This window comes from Xenopus laevis, chromosome 1S (genome assembly GCF_017654675.1).
Source record: "Xenopus laevis strain J_2021 chromosome 1S, Xenopus_laevis_v10.1, whole genome shotgun sequence".
In the NCBI taxonomy this organism is placed as follows: Eukaryota; Metazoa; Chordata; class Amphibia; order Anura; family Pipidae; genus Xenopus; species Xenopus laevis.
The window spans coordinates 175,466,464-175,488,133 of NC_054372.1; the positions used below are offsets into that span (position 1 = coordinate 175,466,464).

The window sequence follows — 21,670 nt, forward strand, 5'->3', positions numbered from 1 at the left end:
GACTTTCGGCCAGATATCGTTCGGGGAAGCCCGTCGGATGGCCCCTCACATGGCCAATAAGCTGCCGACTCGGTCTGTCAGCAGCTTTTATCGGCCCGTGTATGGGGGCCTTAAGTTGTAGGTGACTGCTCAAATCTAATTGCTGGTCAGTTGCTATGGGCAACATCAAATGTTAATAATACCCACATGTTTGTGCAGAAAATTTGGCATGACAAAGTTATCAAATCTAATGAGCTACTAGTTTGGTGGCACACCTAACACTTGCACATATTGCCAGTATGGATAATGCACACTTTATCCACGCGTTTGTGATTTCAAAACTGGGTGACCTTCCACTTTTAGTGGGCACATTCTGCCATAGTGCAGGTGATGCAGAGATTTAGAATTTCCATCCAGGAGCAGAAAGCCAAAAATTCTGATGTCTTAGAAAGATCAAACTTTATATGCAAATAGGGTTCGGAGAGGGCACATTTCACCCATGAGGATGAAGGATCATCAAATAAGGTGAATATGAATACTTAGGTGCCACTACATCTTACAATTACTTTTTCAAAAAGTGTACTATGTAGTGAGTGGTCAGCCTCTTACGTATGAATAGAAGCAAATCCCACCAACAATTAGTGGAAGAGTTTATGTGCCGCGAACTTCCCACAACAGTCAGTTGAACTAAAGAAGCTGCTCGGATGAGTAGTGAAACATCTTCAATGATTACGTATATCTAATACAACAATATGGTGGTTTACAACACAGTCCTTCTCAAGGAGATAATCTTAGATAAATACATTGACATACTAAACCAAGAGGTTAATGTGGTTCCACCTAAAGCTTGAACATGAGCCAGGACTGATTCATACAGAGGATCCATCTCAGCATGTTAATCCTATCACTTGTTAAAGCTCCTTGGGTTATTTTACAACACCATTGGGTAATTCTGTACTTTGCACCACAAAAACACTAGACATAAAAGCTGCTCCTAATAAGGTACATATGATTTCCTCATAACTACACATCAAGGGGCACATTTACTAAGGGTTGAATATCGAGGGTTAATAAACCCTCGATATTCGACCATCAAAGTAAAATCCTTCGACTTCAAAATATCGAAGTCGAAGGATTTACCGCAAATACTTCAATCGATCAAAGGAAAAATCGTTAGATTAAATACTTCGAATCGAACGATTCATAGGATTTTAATCCATCGATCAAAGGATTTTCCTTCGATCAGAAGAAGCTAAGAAAACTTCTGGGGAAGGTCCCCATAGGCTAACATTGGAGCTCAGTAGGTTTAAAGTGGCGAAGTATGTAGTCAAAGTTTTTTTTTTAAAAGAGACAGTACTTCGACTATCGAATGGTCGAATAGTCAAACGATTTTTAGTTCAAATCGTTTGAATCAAAGGTCGAAGTAGCCTATTCAATGGTCGAAGTACCCAAAAAAAACCTTTGAAATTCGAAGTTTTTTTAATTCGAATCCTTCACTCGAGCTTAGTAAATGTGCCCCCAAGTCTTGGCTTATACTTGAGGAACACGAAACGTTTAGGATCAGGAAAAGGCATAGCATCCTTGTAAACATAATGTTCTTTCTGGGCTCCGGGGCAGATTTTATTCAGGGAAACAATCACATGCACGAATAGCTCATCAAAGGATCTCTGCAAGAACTGCCAAATAAAGAGCTAAACATTACATGCACAAAACAACAATGGTGTTTATTGGAAAGGGAGACAATTTAGTTCTCCTTAGATTTCATACAGAAAACAATGGTGTTGTCGAAATGGCTCTAACTGAGGTGACGCAACTGTGGTTTTGAAAGAGGGACAAAAAAATTACAAGTGTTGTGATGGGAATTTCACCTGTGCAGGGGAGACAGGCCGAGCTTCCTTATGAAGGGGTGGGGTTAGACTGATGCCGATCTTATTGCATTTCCTAATCTCCTCGTCGCACCGGGACTAATAATTCATGTTGGAGACAGGAAAGGAGTGGCACAGTTGCGTCAACAGCACCAAGAGCGAGAATTAAAGCTTCAAATGTCTGGCAAACTAGACTCACTGATAGCATGCTTTCCATTATAGCATGAACATTACTTAAGACATGTTACCTTCCTTATAACTGCAGCGTCTCAATCATTTAAAAGTAGCAGGTCGACATTGAGCTAATGTTTTAAATGCTTGAGCATCTTATAGTAAAGCAGCTGAGATGACACTTGATTAGGATCACCCATAGAAAATAGATCACCAGCCTATCAAAAAAGATTTTAAAGGTACAGTTCAGTGGAAAACTAAAACTACAGTAGAACCCCCATTATACGTTTTTCCAGGGGACCAGGAAAAAATGATGTAAAATCCAGGAAAATTTAAAATAAGGGAAATGTGTTATAGTAACTTTTTCTTCAAGTACGGAAAGGATATAAGCACAGGAATCCATTTTACTTTGATATACAATATTTACTGTGTTAATAATGATGGTTAATCAGTGCAGCATTACACTATGAGGGGTATGAGCAGGCCTCTCTGGCAATTTTGATGCAAAATTAGGGAAAACATTACTTAAAGACAGGGAAATGCATTATAAATTGGTGGGACAACAAATAAAAAATATAAAATGCGAGTAAACTTAAAATCAGGGTACTTAAAATCGAGGTTTCACTGTATGTACATTAAAAAAATGTTTCTATTATAGTTAGCCAAACATGTCATCTATAAAGGCCATGTTAGCCAGACTTAAAAAGGGGCTCCATGAAAAAAAACTGTTCAGTGAGTTTAATTTTGATCCGTAGCACACAGGTCAGATTCAAAAACAAACGGCCAGTTATGTCTCATGTTGCCCCCTTCAAGTGACTGATGTACACCAGGGCATTATAGGACGGGTATATCATTTTTCATGGATAACTACATTTACACAGTTAGGTGGTAAGACATAAATAAAAACATTGAGCAAAGTAATTAATTCCACCCAATGCAGGAACTGATTCATACAATGAAGACACCCATCACTGCACATTAATCCATTTGTGCAGAATACATCTATACATATAGTTTATAATTACAATATACAGAAAGAAAACCAATTATGCGAGAGCAGAGGTTCCTAACACTGGGAAGGTCCAAATCAGTGGATGGGTGTCCCAATCTTATGAAAAATTAAAATCAGATCATTTCAACAGCTTATCTGCTGCTCTGAATACACCTGAAGCAATAGGATGCCTCTAAAACTATACCAAAATTACTTGCAACATCCACCTCCAAACTATGAGGTTGACCTAACAGTACCCGAATCAGTGCGGGACAGGACCACTTTAATAGTCTGAGAGCTGTAATAGTTATAATGACAGCCTTGAAGCACAGAGACCAATAGCATCACAACCCTGATATGAGTAAGGGAGGCCTGATAAAATGCCGAACTGCAAGAGAGACTGAAAACAAATGGTCTAAACCTCTGATCAACAGCAAAGCTACTACAGGTTGCAGTAACTTTAATAACCCTGAATGCCCTGAGCCATAAATTCATTAACAGAACTCAGCTAATTAACACTGCTAGCCATGGGCAGTGACACAGCAACCCTATACCATAAAATAAATTAACAGAAATCTACTTAATTAGAAATACCGTTTTAGGCTTATGTCACACAGGGCAGTCTCTTTGCCAGCAAAAATACTCAAACGGTATTCAGGCAGTATTTAAATGGTATTTAAATTACGGGAGTGAGGAGATGCGTGAGGCTTCTTTTCAGCCAGATGAAATACAGAGGTGGTGAAGTCACTTTGTTTGACATGAGACTTAGTTCCCTTTATCACCACAAATGAAACAATACAATATTTCTAGTAATGAAACTTACAGACACAGTAGAGCTTGGTGTGTTCGTTCCATATCCAGATGAGGGGAGAGATGCCAAAGACCAGCGGCGCCCGTCAGTCCTGTTTTAAATGAACAAGGCATTAATAATAGTTATTAATAAGTCTGCAAATATCTCCACATAAGCACAGGCTAGTACAATGATATATATTTACCTAGTTAACTAGAAAACAAACCTTATTCAAGTTTAAATAAAGCTTCAGACTTTACTAAAAAGTGTACTTAAAGGGATACTGTCATGGGAAAAAATTCTTTTTCAAAATGAATCAGTTGATCGTGCTGCTCCAGCAGAATTCTGCACTGAAATCTATTTCTCAAAAGAGCAAACAGATTTTTTATATTCAATTTTGAAATCTGACATGGGGCTAGACATATTGTCAATTTCCCAGCTGCTCCAAGTCATGTGACTTGTGCTCTGATAAACTTCAATAACTCTTTACTGCAAGTAGGAGTGATATTAACCCCCTTCCTATCCCCCCCAGCAGCCAAACAAAAGAACAATGGGAAGGTAACCAGATAGCAGCTCCCTAACACAAGATAACAGCTGCCTGGTAGATCTAAGAACACCACTCAATAGTAAAAACACATGTCTCACTGAGACACATTCAGTTACATTGAGAAGGAAAAACAGCAGCCTGCCAGAAAGCATTTCTCTCCTAACGTGCAGGCACAAGTCACATGACCAGGGGCAGCTGGGAAATTAACAAAATGTCTAGCCCCATGTCAGATTTCAAAATTGAATATAAAAAAATCTGTTTGCTCTTTTGAGAAATGGATTTCAGTGCAGAATTATGCTGGAGCAGCACTATTAACGGATTCATTTTTAAAAAATGTTTTTTTCCCATGACAGTATCCCTTTAAAAGCCTCCAAACATACGGTTTTGTTGCTGTTACTGCCTATGAAGGATTAATTGGGCAAAAGCAAACAATATGGCAGCTGCTAAGAATAAAGTTCTGTATAGATGGCAAGAGGGCCTGGAAATGCCTTACTGCCTAATTACGGTCATACTGTACCTTGTTGTCAAATAAATATTCAAGTAAATGGATATTCAACGTCAGGTTCATATACTAACACTGGGCAAGTTTGAACAAGGGCAGTGATCCATGGCAACCAATCAAATGTTTAATTGTTCTACCCCCAGCTTGCTGAACAAAGCCTATCACTGACTGGTTGTTATTGATTACTGCTGAGGTGCAGAGTTGCCCAGAGCTGGAAAATGAGCCGAATCTTTTCAACACTGTGCCACAGTTATTTTCCTATGAAGCTTTCACACACAATGTAAAACTCAATGGCTTGGCAATAATCAAACCTAAACGCTCAGGTTATAGAAGTTCATATTTCACTTCAACATTTATTTTCCAGCCAACATCAAGCCAGGTATTTTGTATGCAGGCAATGCAACGGCTGTTCTGTATCGAGCCATCACTTTGCGAAAGCTTTTCTTTTTATTCTCCAAGTCCTTCATATGTAAATGCTTTATAAACAAAATGCATGGAACGCACCACTCGCCTGAAAAGCAGTCGCCACTAACTAGCTATGGTAAGAGGAAAAGCACATTGGAACTCTTCTGAGGAACTGAGATGGGCTCTCATGGGTCACTGGTCAATATGGTGGGATTAACTTGAACTATAGACACAGACGTGATGGCTCATATACACAACATAATCACAACTATAAAGCAGTACACAAAACTGTAAGCACTTAAACAGTGATCACAAAGTTACTTGCACCGAAATAGCTGCATACACTTTTTAATTAAAGTGCAAGGAGCTAAGCACAAAAGGCACCTATGTCCATCCATATTGCAACTTGTGTGCAATTTAGCAAAACAGTCACAGTTACTTTCTTGAGTGTTGCTTTACAGAGCACTTTGTTTTTTTAGATGGGATCAGGGACCTCAATTTAAAAGCTGGAGTGAGTCTGGGGAAGAACACAAAACTATAAAAGAAGAAAAGAATGTGCTAGACCCATGGGTTGACACTAAGGGAGAAGACTGCCTCTATTTGTTTGGCCTGTGTTAGAACTTAAACAAAGGATACATTAACAAGCATTCTCACATATTCCTGTGAAAAGTCATTGGCCAACAGTGCACAAATGGCAACCTTGAAACGCTGCTGACCCTGAAATCTTTAAATATTAACTCTCAGGCTATCAACCCTGTTTAATACGAACACCATTTATTATAGTCACACCTCCCAGTCTGTCCCTTTAGGCAAGACAGTTAAAATTGATTCAAAAAGAAATGCCAAGCCAGGACAATTTTTAATGAAATGTTCAGAGCTAAGTGTACATATTGCTCCATGACACTGTGCTCATATTAACTATCCAGTTACATCATGAACCCATTTCCCATGAGTAGTTATAGGTGGAGTATAATGAAGGGTAAGGGAGTCTTGGCTTGTCCAAGGGACTGACTGCTATACATTTAATAAGTTCCCCAGTGGAAACCTTCTATTGGTAGTCTTTGCAAAGAAAAAAATGTCTTCCTCCCCTGATGGTTCTCAAGTTCCCACTCTCATAGAAGAATTGGGAGAAAAAAGGGATAGCCTAAAACAAACTAATGGTGGTACCTGGTATATAGTAGTCTGCAGGCAATTCTAGTAATGTTCATACAACCCATAAATTAATTGTATTAATCGATTCTGAAGTTTATGCTGTGGGCTTATGTATCTCACAAAAGTTAAAGTTTTCCCTAAGGGTTGGGGCAGACGGGCAGATTCGGGGAGATTTAGTCGCCTGGTGACTAATCGCCTCTTCTGCGTGGCAACAATCTCCCGATTGTTTTACTAAACTCTTTATTTTAAAAATGTGTAACACACTCAGTAAATTAGTAAGAATACTAAGTGTTTCATGACACTAAAGATATGAAAGAAAATTAAAATTATATAAAATAATCGTTACAAACTTCATTTCTTTATTTAAAAGAGTTCCTACTGTGAGCATGTGTAAGGCAAGCCATGCATGGAGCAGAATAATACCGAGTAATGTGTCATTTCCTCGCTACAATACATTAGAAAGCAATTAGATAAGATTAGAATGCTAATTAGCCGCTGGTAAAAGAGAAATGGTGCCCTGTGTACTCTGGGACCAAATTCCTACCTTCGAGCAAATGAAAAATGAGCAGACGCACTGGGAGAGAAGTTCCGTGGGCTGTCTTGGGGGCTGCTTCCTATAGGAAAGAGAGGGAAAAAAGCGTTACTTAGATATAAGGGTGCGGTTTTATTTAGGGGGATAAAACAGAAAACATTTGCACAAGATCTTATTTATGCATAGATATAACAGACAGCTGCATCTTTTTTAGAAAATTAAAGTTATGGGCAGGTTCGAATGGTAAATTAGAACTCGAAATTTTTTCTGTGTCAAAACTCACAAATTCGAATTTAAAAGCATGTAAACTTCGCATGTAAATTTAAAAGTGAGATGTATCACACCTCGACCATGGAAACAGTTCTAATTCGAATATTAGCCGCCTAAAAACTGCCGCGTTCATGTAGACGTCAATGGCAGCGGTCCGTTGACCCATTTGAAGAAGTTAATAGCCTTCCTGACATTCAGGTTTTTTTTTCGGAGAAAAACTTGAATCGAGTTTCAGTTGAATTCCATTAGAGTGTTCGGTTCAGTAACGTTCGTTAAAATTGTAGATGTTCGAGTTTTTTCTTAAATAAGATACCATTCGAGTTTTGGTACATTCGAACTTATTAGAATAAAAAAAAAACAATTCACACAAATTTGAAATTCGACCTTTGATAAATCTGCCCCCCAATGTTGCCAAGAATCCGTGCAATTGAATGAGGTGCAAAAACAGTTTGCACCTCACCCTGCATCTACGTCCGTTTGCATAAAATGTAAGATCTCCAGCTGGATGGATATTTGATTTGAATGAGGTAACCTTTCTGACCTCACACATGCTGCGGTCTCTTTCTATTAAATGAAAATGTCAATCTTAACAAACGCTCCATGTTCGTCCTCTTCATCGCCATAAACTAGCTTTCAGATCAGATGGTTGTTTAAATTTAGAACACTAACGCAGCAAACTCATCTATACTTACAGTGATGTTACACATGAACTAAAGCTGGCCATAGACGCAAAGATCCATCGAGGATTCATACGAGTGGAGAGTCCCAACATTTTTCTTCCAGCGGAGATTGGTCGATCTAACAGATTTTGTCCCGACCGTCCCGCCAGAACCCATTGGGCTCTCATTGTAATCCGATCGTTCGGCCACAGGGCCGAACGTTCAGATTACCCCCGATATAGCCATGCCCGTTAGTGGCATATCGGGGAAAGATCGGCTTGTTTGGAGATGTCACCAAATGAGTGGATCTTTGCGTCTATGGCCACCTTAAGTTTTCAAATAAAACAATGCTTTGTGGTTTCCGAGTGTGAATGAATTAGGGCAGCATTGTGTTGTCTGATCAAATGAGGTACAGTGGTGTGCAAAACTATTTGCCCCCTTCCTGATTTCTTATTCTTTTGCATGTTTGTCACACTTAAATGTTTCTGCTCATCAAAAACCGTTAACTATTAGTCAAAGATAACATAATTGAACACAAAATGCAGTTTTTAAATGAAGGTTTACGTTATTAAGGGAGAAAAAAAACTCCAAATCTACATGGGCCTGTGTGAAAAAGTGATTGCCCCCCTTGTTAAAAAATAACTTAACTGTGGTTTATCACACCTGAGTTCAATTTCAAAGGTTAAAAAGCCATTTCTAAAGCTTTGGGACTCCTGCGAACCACAGTGAGAGCCATTATCCACAAAATGGCAAAAACATGGAACAGTGGTGAACCTTCCCAGGAGTGGCCGGCCGACCAAAATTACCCCAAGAGCGCAGAGACAACTCATCCGAGAGGCCACAAAAGACCCCAGGACAACATCTAAAGAACTGCAGGCCTCACTTGCCTCAATTAAGGTCAGTGTTCACGACTCCACCATAAGAAAGAGACTGGGCAAAAACGGCCTGCATGGCAGATTTCCAAGGCGCAAACCACTTTTAAGCAAAAAGAACATTAAGGCTCGTCTCAATTTTGCTAAAAAACATCTCAATGATTGCCAAGACTTTTGGGAAAATACCTTGTGGACCGACGAGACAAAAGTTGAACTTTTTGGAAGGTGCGCGTCCCGTTACATCTGGCGTAAAAGTAACACAGCATTTCAGAAAAAGAACATCATACCAACAGTAAAATATGGTGGTGGTAGTGTGATGGTCTGGGGTTGTTTTGCTGCTTCAGGACCTGGAAGACTTGCTGTGATAGATGGAACCATGAATTCTACTGTCTACCAAAAAATCCTGAAGGAGAATGTCCGGCCATCTGTTCGTCAACTCAAGCTGAAGTGATCTTGGGTGCTGCAGCAGGACAATGACCCAAAACACACCAGCAAATCCACCTCTGAATGGCTGAAGAAAACCAAAATGAAGACTTTGGAGTGGCCTAGTCAAAGTCCTGACCTGAATCCTATTGAGATGTTGTGGCATGACCTTAAAAAGGCGGTTCATGCTAGAAAACCCTCAAATAAAGCTGAATTACAACAATTCTGCAAAGATGAGTGGGCCAAAATTCCTCCAGAGCGCTGTAAAAGACTCGTTGCAAGTTATCGCAAACGCTTGATTGCAGTTATTGCTGCTAAGGGTGGCCCAACCAGTTATTGGGTTCAGGGGGCAATTACTTTTTCACACAGGTTTGGATTTCTTTTCTCCCTAAATAATAAAAACCCTCATTTAAAAACTGCATTTTGTGTTTACTTGTGTTATCTTTGACTAATAGTTAAATGTGTTTGATGATCAGAAACATTTTGTGTGACAAACATGCAAAAGAATAAGAAATCAGGAAGGGGACAAATAGTTTTTCACACCACTGTAATTAAATCTCTAAGTTAACTTGTATGTTATATAGACCTGCCAAATCTAAACAATTTTTTATTTTTTTTTAGTTATTTGCCTTCTTCCATGTCTTTCAAGCTTTCAAATCTAAAAAACAAATGCTCTGCAAAGCTACTTTTTATTTCTCATTTTTGTATTCAGGCCCTTTCCCATTCATATAGCAGTCTCTTCTTCGAATCAATGCACGGTTGCTAGGCTAATTTGGACACTAGCAACCAGATGGCTTAAATTGCAAACTGGAGAGTGGCTGAATAAGGACAAATACACATGTGGAGATTTGAGCGAGATTTAGTCGCCCCGGCGACAAATCGCCTCATCTTCAAGAGACTAATCTCCCTGTCCCCGAACTTCCTTCCTGCTGGGTACTATCTAAATCGCCGGCAGGATAGCACTGTGAACGCTTCGATTTCCGAAGTCGCCTGAAGTTTCCTCGTGTGGCAACTTTGGTAGTCTTCGGAAAATGAAGCTCTCCGAGGAAGTTTTGGGAGATTAGTCACAAGAAGAAGAGCCGATTTGTCGCCAGGCGCCTAATCTCCACGTGTGTCTGCCCTAAAAGGTTCAAAAACCACAAATAATAAAATGAAAATCAATTTAAAATTGTCTCAGAATGTCACTCTTTACATCCTACTAAGAAGTAACTCAAAGGAAAACTGCCTCTTTAAGAAAGTTTCCTATCAAATTCACTACTTACCATGGTTGGGAACATGGGATCAAAAAATCTCCCCAAACACCTTCCCTCACTCTGCGCCGGCTAAAATGAAAAAACGCCAGCGCTAATCACACGCGGCGGTTGGTTTTCCAAAGTCGCCCTAAGTTGCCTCACGAGGAAACTTTGGGCGACTTTGGAAAACGAATCGGTGCGTGCGCCTGACCCTTATATCATTATCTGTTTAATAGAGTGAGAGTGAGTAGAAATATTTGGAGAAGTGCTAGAGGGAGTGTCAGGTGTCATTGTGAGACTATTATCTGCCAGCTCCATGGAGAATGTGTTTAGTTAACTCCAAATCACACTTGATTAAATGGATTAAGCAGGGCACTATTTGTGCATTCATTTACATCTCATCTCAAAGGGTCAGCTTGTGCAATAACATGTCTTTTCCTACTTGTCTCCACTGCTCATCATTCCTCTCCATCTCATATATGGTGGGCACACTGCACTCATTGTCTGGTTATTTAATGGTATCATTATAAATAGTGAGGCACTTTCCTCCTTAACCTTGTGGCCTGCAATGCACACGGGGAATTGAATGATTATAAACCACAGACACAGTGTCTGTTATATGATATAATAAACATCTTCTATGAGAAAGGCCTATTGTGGCTTCTGATCGCACTTCCAACTGTGGTTAGAAAATGAAAGCATGAATCTGATTGGTTGGTATGGGTGGCAGCATGGGTCAGTTTTAGCATGTGATATTAAATCAGCTCCACGTTATTTAGCCAAACTCAAATCAAGCAAGAGGTTAATTGCCTCCTGTGATATAGCGCACAATGTGGCAGGCTTTACTTTGTGTACATATATTTTTTGTTAGTTTCTTTTGTAGCATCGAAAATTTGGCATAGGACTTTACAGAAATGAATTGTCATTCACTTGAGTCCCTGCACCAGTGGACCTTACAGTCTAGGTTACGCATCACATTCATGTTGGGCGCATAGAGAACAAAAAATTCCCTTGTCAGAATAAGTTTCAGATTCGGTATTTAATGTCTTACAATTTTTTTCCTTCTTGTTATTATTTTCTTTTTGTTTTCTTTTTATTCTTTTTACCTATACCTTGAATCAGGGGTGTCCAACATTTTTTGCCTGTGAGCCATATTCAATGGTAAAAAGGGGGCAAAACAAGCATGAAAAAAGTTCCTGGGGTGCCAAATAAGGGCTGTCATTGGCCATTTGGTAGACCCTATGTGGACTGACAGCCTACAGGAGGTTCTGTTTGGCAGTACATCTGGTTTTTATGCCTCCAAGAATTTAAAAATAAGTACCAGCTTTGAGGCCACGGAGAGCAACATCCAAGATGTTGGGGACCCCTAATTTGCTCACGAGCCACTGGTCGGGGATCACAGCCTTATATTTACGCTCTGTTAAATTGATAATGGGAGCTGTTTCATTTACAAAACCAAATGATAACATAGTAAACTAAAAATATTTACTTGTGGCAATTCCACTAGCCACCAGAAAAAAACATTTAAATCGAAACGAATGCAGGCTTTTATGGATAGAATTAGCTCTGTCTAATATATAAGGCACAAAACGAAAGATATAACGATGCACAAAGTCACATTCAGTTTACCCTGGACAATTATTTCTTTACCTTGGCCAACAAACCTCCTCATCTGCCCTTAAAATGATAAAGACGCTGCATATGTGATAATAAATAATAATAATAAATAGTTTTTATAATATTATTTTAAAGTTGTAAAAGTATTGATATCTTTTATTCTCACTATGGCCCCTAGTATGCTACTGTAGAAATGCAGCATGGAAAGGACTTCCGTAGTACAGGTATATAGGATCAGTTATCCAGAAACCTGTTATCCAGATAGATCTGAATTACAGGGAGCTCATCTACCGTAGACTCCATTTTAATCAAATAATTCACATCTTTAAGTATATTATTTACGCTTTCTCTGTAATAATAAAACAGTAGCTTGTACTTGATCCAAATTAAGATATAATTAATCCTTATTGGAGACAAAACAATCTGACTGGGTTTATTTTGTGTTTAAATGATGTTTTAGCAGATTTACCATATAAACATCCAAATTATAGATAGAACCCCTTATCCAGAAAACACCAGGTTCCAAGGTACCTGTATTTAGCAACAGCACAAATGTCTGTAAAATTAACTCCCTGCTGCATTGTCTATGTTTTTATGGGTTTAATTGTGTTGCCAGTATTGGGGCTAAATAATGCCTTTTAATTATCATTTCACTTTTTCCTTTTTTGATTATTATTATTATTTGACTAGCCGCTGCTTATGGTTAAGTCCCTTGTTTAAGGTGTTGTTTTCAAAGATTAGTGATGTATTTGGGATACCTAGGTTAGCCGTAATTTGATTTTTGTATGTTGAAACAGACTCTGTAATGCTGTGATTTTAATAAATATAAAGTAAATATAAAATGCAAATATAACGCTGAAAGTACATATCAACCATTGCGGAGGAAAAATAAAATACAAAAACAAGTTTATTAAAAAGACTGAGGAGAGAAGAAGCCAGATACGCGACCTTCATCGTTCTCTGCTCTACTGACAGTTCTCATCCACCCATCTGCAAGTCAATACCTGAGAGATTTTTAAATGAAAGCTGGTGCCAGTTTATTCCCTGCCCATATGTGCAACACTTGCTTATTACTTAAATCCTGCTGTTCCTTGGGATTGCCGAATGCTCATAGTTCTGTCGTAATGTTGATATACCGCAGAGACTATCGCTGATATTTCTGACCCGCCAAAGGAAAAGTAAATGGCGGCCAGGCAGTAATTAACTCATTCTTCCGTAGGGGGAAAGTGGCAAAATGAATAGGTAATCACCCCATCACAACAGCAATACACAGGGTGCCTCATTTAGGAAGCTTTTATTTTATATCCAAGATTAATTAAATGGTTGCATTGTTTAGTAATTAGCTGTGAGAAGTGCTACATCTTCAGCGTAGAAGAAAGAGATGCAAATCCTTAGGAAAAAGGCATATGCTGAACTCACTCTGCTCATTATTAATCGACTTTTAATAGCTGTCTGCTTGCAAATACAGTTGGTTTTGGTGAAGTGAAAAGATATTAGTGGCGAGGGAATAGGAGGATTAATTGTAATTGACATTGTTAACTGCGGGTGCCAGGTGATTATTCAAAAGTATCCTTGATTGTCGATCACACTTTATACAATTAGTTGGAAGTGCAAAACAACGTGAAGCCTTTCTTGTATTTCCATGTCTGATAACTGGATTATATACAGAGTTGTGATTCGATAACCTGATTAAAGGGGATTAAAGGGCAGTGTGTTGTTATTTTTATGAATTGCCGTCATGGCAAGACAACACATCACCTTTTTTATTACAAAACATGTAGGGAAAAATATATACAGTATCTGCTTCGTTAAAGTGTCACTTGTTTTAAGCTGGCCATAGACGCAAAGATCTGATCGTACGAATCAAGGATTCGTACAATTTTCGGACCGTGTGTGGAGAGTCACGAAATTTTTCGTCCTGCGGAGATCGGTTGTTTGGTGGATTGAACAGGTTAAAAGATTTCTGTCGGCTGTCGATAACATCTCCAATCGTACGATTTTAAGAGGGAGACTGTCACCAGCTTTGGTCGGACATAACTATCGTACGATTGCTGTCAGGGGCAGAACATTGCTGATCTGTTCTTTTACTACTTTATTTGATCTGAATGGTTAGTGGCAGGTCGGGAGAGTGCGATCGTACGATTGGATCTTTGCGTCTATGGCCAGCTTTAGGTGCATAGGAAATTAAAGGTTGTAGAATAACATCCATAAAGTGGCACTGCTAGTGGCAAACTCCCCAACATAACTGGTCTACTGTGACTACTGGTAAAAGCATCATCCCCGAATATCAGTCTTCTTTAAATCCAGAGCCCAACGCACTGGTGTATTTTCTAAGGAGGTGGCAATTCCTCCCTAAACGACATTATTGTGGATACGAGAGACATCTGTCATGATTTTCATGATGTCGTTATTATTTGCTACATTACGCTGTTTACACTGCTAATAATTCACTCTGCCATGTAAGATTTCATTCCTAAACCAACAAGTGTATTTTGTAATATTTTGTTGCAATGTTGGTTTGTAGGCAGCCAGGTCATTTGCTTTTAAAAGCCAATACTGCCCTTTGGAACTGCTTTCAGGCAGGTTGTTTCTCTTGAAAGGATACTGTCATGGGAAAAAAAAAAAATTTCAAAATGAATCCGTTAATAGCGCTAATTTTCATTAGGAACAATCTGGTACAGGTATGGGATCTTTCATCCATAATGCCCAGGAGCTGGGGCTTTCTGGATAACAAATCTTTCAGTAATTTGGATCTTCATACCTTAAAGGGATACTGTCATGGGAAAAAACCATTTTTTCAAAATGAATCAGTTAATAGTGCTGCTCCAGAAGAATTCTGCACTGAATCCATTTCTCAAAAGAGCAAACAGATTTTTTTATATTCAATTTTGAAATCTGACATGGGGCTAGACATTTTGTCAATTTCCCAGCTGCCCCTGGTCATGTGACTTGTGCCTGCACTTTAGGAGAGAACTGCTTTCTGGCAGGCTGCTGTTTTTCCTTCTCAATGTAACTGAATGTGTCTCAGTGTTTTTACTATTGAGTGTTGTTCTTAGGGCTGGGACACACTGGGCGATTTGGGGAGATCTAGTCGCCTGGCGACTAATCGCCGCGACTTTCCACGACCAATCTTCCCCGAATGCTTCCCCTCTCTCTGCGCCTGGCTAAAATGAAAAATCGCCTGCGCTAATCACACGCGGCGATTCGTTTTCCGAAGTCGCCCGAAGTTTCCTCGTGAGGCAACTTCGGGCGACTTCGGAAAACGAATCGCTGCGTGTGATTAGCGCAGGCGATTTTTCATTTTAGCCAGGCGCAGAGAGAGGGGAAGCATTCGGGGAGAAAAGTCGCTGCGATTAGTCGCCAGGCGACTAAATCTCCCCAAATCGCCCAGTGTGTCCCTACCCTTAGATCTACCAGGCAGCTGTTATCTTGTGTTACGGAGCTGTTATCTGGTTACCTTCCCATTGTTCTTTTGTTTGGCTGCTGGGGGGAAAAGGGAGGGGGTGATATCACTCCAACTTGCAGTACAGCAGTAAAGAGTGATTGAAGTTTATCAGAGCACAAGTCACATGACTTGGGGCAGCTGGGAAATTGACAATATGTCTAGCCCCATGTCAGATTTCAAAATTGAATATAAAAAAATCTGTTTGCTCTTTTGAGAAATGGATTTCAGTGCAGAATTCTGCTGGAGCAGCACTATTAATTGATTCATTTTGAAAAAAATGTTTTTTCCCATGACAGTATCCGTTTAAGCTCCCCATAGACGCGACGATACTTCTTGCCGAACGACTGATTTTAGAGAAGTCCGACCAATCCTTAGAAATTATCGTGCGGTAAGTGGTATTCGAACGATCGTACATCTTACGATTTTTCGGCCGACATCTGTCAGGAAATTGATCGACCAGGTCAAAAAATCTTTGTCGGTCCCAGTGCAATCTATCTATGTTTGCAGGGCCAAGCAGGCAGCTCCCCTTTGTTTTCCTGGCAAATTGGTCTTTTTAGTTGATGATCAATTTGTACGATCGTTCAGAGAAAATCGTGGTCTCACGATGAGGATTGGATCTTTTAAAAATCTCAACATTTATGGCCAGCTTTACTCAATGTAACTGAAGTAGTCACAGTAGGACATGCATTTTTACTTTTGAGCGCTGTTCTTAGATCTACCAGGGAGCTGTTATCTGGTTACCTTCCCATTGTTCTGATGATGAGCTGCTGGGGGGGAGCACAATCCAGGTTACAATCTGCCACCAAGAAGTTCAACTACAAATATCAAATAGGTCAACAGGTCAGCTGAGTGGGACAAAATGTGGCTGTGGGGTTGGGCTATCTGAAGCTATTCTGGCTCACTAGGTGGCCTTCCACATTACTGGGAGGCAACAGCAGCCACATTTTAAACAATTAATACAACTAAGTTCAGGTGGGACTGCACAAGGGGCTACAGAAGCAAACTCCCCAAGAGTCAGCCCTCATAGAGTCAGCCAAAATTGGTCATTTTACGGTCTGCTTTATACAACACACCAGCACAATAGCAAAGTGCCTCTGTATATTATATTCCAAGCTTGGCTAATTATTGCTATAGTCAGGCTTGTGGAAGCTCAGCTGCAGTGAGAACATTGGTGATAAGCATGTGTTGCTTTACAGGGAGTGAGACAAAGTAAAATAAGAAAGGCTAATGATGTTAAATCTTTGAAAAAGGTGAACAAAAGATCTCTGGCTGTCAGAAGGGTACAGTGATATTAAATGATCACATTACATGTTGTTTCTGCTTTTTTGTAGGTGCCAGTACGTATTAATTCACAAGCATTTGCTGTCCTACATGGTATCCAGCCAACAGTTCTACTAATCCACTGTCTATATGGAACAGAGGTTTAAATAATGGTTGCTAAGGTGTGCCTGCTGCCTTTCATGGGTTTGTTCTAATAACAAAAGCAAAATAGCCAAGGAAAGGCTCATGTTTGTATAGTAAAATGGTCTAATAGATTTACAGGAATACAGGATAGGGATCTACATAAAAATGCAAACGTTACACACGTACACTATTTGGATCTTTTATGAAGGGGGTTTTAATGTATCGTGATATCTTCCAGATGCTATCAAAGTACAAATCTGTGCATCTCAGGTGTGGGAAGCAAACAGCAACCCAGGCTTATCTTCTGTGTGCTGGTGGTCTAGACAGCCTCCTCCACACCCTACACACTAGAGCAGTTCACTACCCTGTCCCGGATTAAAAAAACAGAAGGTGGGACTTGGGAGATCAAATGGGGATACTCTAGATGTGTATAGTGGTACAAACGAAATCATGCAGCATGTACCAGTAAGACTCTAGATTATGCAACACCAACAACCTCCACAATGTAAGCATTTCTGCAAACCCAAATACTGAATGAACATTATTCAATTCATAAGCACCTGGCAGTAATAGTTCTAGTTAAAGTGGAAATCCAAACCAACGCAAATCTGACCACTCCCAATCACATCAATGGTCTTACTCTACAAGACTTATTCCTCTTCTTGCATTGAAAGTAGCAGGGCAGTGGTCCAACACAGTGGTTACCAAACACAGGCAAATTTGACTGATTTTATACAAGTTTTTCGGTTGTCTAGGCAGGACTGGTTATTATCCCAACAGACTTTCAAGAAGTCCTTTCCAGTCCGTTTGCCACTAGCCTTTCTCCATGGTTTTTACAACTTTACCACAGCCAACCAAGAGGCAATCAATCACACATAGCTGAACCCTTCTGAGAAACTATAATGAAAAACAAAACTATTAAGAAACGTCAGCATATGATATAAAGTATCTCTATTGCAACATAAGTATACCAACACCGTTTCTAAGTTGAACAGAACAAAACATACTAGCAATTATAAAATTAACAACATGAACCCTTTCAAAGAACACTTCTGAGAAACATACTTTGTCCCGAAGCGAATACATGTTCTATCCATCTTTAGAAAGACTTGCTGAATTATTTTATGGATACAAATGACTTTACAAAGGATTGCAAAGTCTATGACTTGGTCTGAGAACCAACCAACAATATTTTCTACTGTTCAATAAAAAAATTCCAATGATTGCAGATTTTATCAAACTCTTTCCCTTCTGGAAGGATTCATTCAAGCGGGCAGAGAGTGTTCCACCTGGAACAGTGTTATGGATCCATAGTTGTAACCCCCGATAGAACAGAATAGTGTTTTACTTCTTAAAGTAGAGTCCTTTGCGAGTCCCATCTCTGAAACCTAGACCAGATCCTCCAACAATTGACTTTTTTGCAACCAGCCCACCACCATGTAACTGGACATGACATTTCCGTCCATAGTGCAGACCAGCTTTTTAACAGCAGATGTGGATTCCGTGCAAACCAATAGGTTACAGAACTACAGCAACAGAGCAGACAGGGAGGTATTTGCAGAGCTTGGTAAGAACAAAACATAATTTCTCAACTACTGAAATACATTTAAAAATAACATTCTTTATACAGATGTGCAGCACTAAATGTCAATAATATGTTGGTAATAGCCAATTCACATTGAACTTTCTATGAGAAACTACCATCCCAGTCCCCCGTTAATAAAGGCTGATTAATGGAAAACAGTTTTAAATAGAGCCATTCTGAATAACATGCTTTTAACTGCAGCAAAGCAAAAATGCTGGTAGTGATAAAGCTTTACACGTTATTTACACAGTCCTAACAATGCAGCCAATTAAATGTGTGAGTTGATTCCTACACAGATATTTCCATTTTGGAATATTGGTAAACAGTTATTATCAGATGGTGTGATAAACATTCTTGCCAACAGGTATCGACATCTTCATTTCCCACCTTTGGTCATTTTGCCTGGTCATGTGCTTTCAGAAAGAGCCATCACTAGGATGGAACTGCTTTCTGGCAGGCTGTTATTTCTCCTATTCAATGTAACTGAATGTGTCGCAGTGGGACCTGGATTTTACTATTGTGTGCTGTTTAGATCTATCAGAGAGCTGTTATATTGTGTCAGGGAGCTGCTATCTGGTTACATTCCCATTGTTCTGTTGTTAACTTGCAATACAGCAGTATAGAGTGACTGAAGTTTATCACAGCACAAGTCACATGACTGGGGGCAGCTGGGAAACTGAAAATATGTCTAGCCCCATGTCAGATTTCAAAATTAAATATAAAAAAAAAAAATCTGTTTGCTCTTTTGAGAAACGGATTTCAGTACAGAATTCTGCTGAATGCGTTTTGAAAAAAATAAAAACATTTTCTCCCATGACAGTATCCCTTTAAAGTAACATTGCCATCAACCAAAATAGCGATGTTTAAAATCTAGTAGAGTAGAACAGCAATGGAAAAAAAAGTGTCAGTTAGGGTTTTCAACAGTGCTAACAAGCAGTGTAATTAAGATAAGAAATATTTGCAAAGAAAATGAAACACTTGGAATGGATAATGGTAATAACAGAAATCTGCACGGACCTAATTAGACATGCATAAAATGAAATGGAAATTTGTGGGATGACAGTATATCTTTAAGGGACCAGTAGCACCAAAATGTAATAGTTTGACTTGACACACTGCTTATAAATAAGCAAAGCATGTAAGAAATGTATTGCAGGAGGTTTGCTATTAGAATTAGACAATGCACTCAATCTTTCCCAGTTACGTCCAAATCCACCTAATTTCTAGTTTGCAAGTTTGCAATTTGGTAATGAAATAGGGGACAAGGGAAGATATACGTAGTTTGCCCCAATCAATCTATCATATTCAGTGGAGACAATATATATGAAGTGACACTGGAAGCCAACCAAACAGAAAAACTGGCATTTTACAATACAAATAAATTTTATAGAATGGTGACATTATAAGTAAATGTGTTCAAGGTATTATCTTTGTGTTTCTGGGGCTTTCATTGACTGCTGCCGCCAAACAACCTATTTATGACCTACTGGATGAAACTGAACTACCACCACCCAACATTCTGTTTCTAGGGGGAAAATATAAAAGGCAGCCTTTATACTTTATTAAACCATGACGCTGTTCTGCAGAATGGGAAATCAATTGGTAAAGGAGAACAACACACTGACAGCATTAACCATTCGTCCGTGACCTCTAACACCATAAAGCAGGCAATTCTGCTATTTCCTGGGGGAAATACTTTCCTACCTGTATGAGCAGAGAGAGGAGAGTGAGGCCGAGGAAGGGCAGGAGACTGGTTGCTGCCAATTAAGCTCTTCCTGTTGCTTGTCCGACAACTGTGCAAAAGAAGAGAAAGAACATTGTGTTAATGCACTTATTGTAAAAATGGCACATTGACTCGTACAACAGCATTTCAATCTTTCTATTTATATTCCTGGTATTTCATTTTTAGCGAACAGCCTATTTTTGGAAGTACAGCAGCCCCAATTTACTAAAAGATATTGGGAATCTGGATTGCTGCATACTTTGCCCTGTAGAAACTGGCACCATGGCTGAAAATCAGTCGAGCCATGAATTTCCAGCAGCGATAGCATGGAAATGTGACCATATGCAAAAAAAAATGCTAAAATATATCCTTCAGGAAACCCCCATACCATTCCAAGCCTCTATAATTAGTAAACACATGCAAATTATAAAGAGAATTTACATATAACATATTTTCCAATGCATGCTCGGCTGAGTACAAGGACATACTGTGCACTGATTAAAAAAACAAAATAAATATATATTAATCAGCTTATTTGTATACAATAATAGGATTCGAACACCGCTGTGAAATTACTGTTATGGCAACCTCAGAGATAAGATTAAAGGCGTTGTTCAACTTTAAAAGAACTTTTAGTATGATATGGAAGGTGATATTCTGAGAAAATTAGCAATTGGGTTTTATTATGTGGTTTTTAAGTTATTTGGCTTTTCATTCAGCAGCTCTCCACTTTGCAGTTTCAGCAATCTGGTATCTCGGCTCCAGTGTACCCAAGCATTGATATGAATTAAAGACTGGAATATGAATAGGAGAGGCCTGAATAGAAAGATGAGAAATAAAAAGTAGCAATAACAATACATTTGTGGCCTTAAATAGCATTTGTTTTTTAGTTGGGGTCAGAAAGAAAAAGGCAAATATTAAACTATAAAAAATAAAGACCAACTGAAAAGTTTCTTAGAATTGCCCATTCTACAATATACTAAAAGTTAACTTAAAGGTATTCTGACATGATTTTTATGGTATAGTTTCTATTTCTAAATTACACTGTTTACAGTGCAAATAATTGACTCTATAATATAAAATTTAATTCCTGAACCAGCAAGTATTTTTTTTAGTTGTAATATTCGTGTAAAGGCACCATCTCAGGTCATTTTGCCTGATCATGTGCTTTCAGAAAGAGCCAGCACTTCAGGACGGAACTGCTTTCTGGCAGGCTGTTGTTTCTCCTACTCAATGTAACTGAATGTGCCGCAGTGGGACCTGGATTTTACTATAGAGTGCTGTTCTTATATCTGCCAGGCAGCTGTTATCTGTTGTTAAGGAGCTGCTATCTGGTTACCTTCCCATTGTTCTGCTGATGGGCTTCTAGTTTAAAGAAAGGGAGGGGTGATATCACTCCAACTTGCAGTACAGCAGTAACGATTGACTGAAGTTTATCAGTCACATGACTGGGGCAGCTGGGAAACCGACAATATGTATAGCCCCATGTCAGATTTCAAAATTAAA

At 39.1% G+C, this 21,670-nt stretch overlaps 1 protein-coding gene across 10 annotated transcripts in view; it reads right to left on the reverse strand.

Annotated features, from left to right (window-relative positions):
* mast4.S (microtubule associated serine/threonine kinase family member 4 S homeolog) overlaps window positions 1-21,670 on the reverse strand; it is a 332,602-nt gene that overhangs the window by 81,054 nt on the left and 229,878 nt on the right. For all 10 annotated transcript variants that reach the window (XM_041580528.1, XM_041580529.1, XM_041580530.1 and 7 more), the window contains 3 exons: window positions 20,146-20,234; window positions 6,947-7,016; window positions 3,830-3,908 (listed from right to left, as the gene is read on the reverse strand). In XM_041580528.1, coding sequence (XP_041436462.1) covers window positions 3,830-3,908; window positions 6,947-7,016; window positions 20,146-20,234 — 238 coding nt within the window. The remainder of the gene's footprint in view (window positions 1-3,829; window positions 3,909-6,946; window positions 7,017-20,145; window positions 20,235-21,670) is intronic.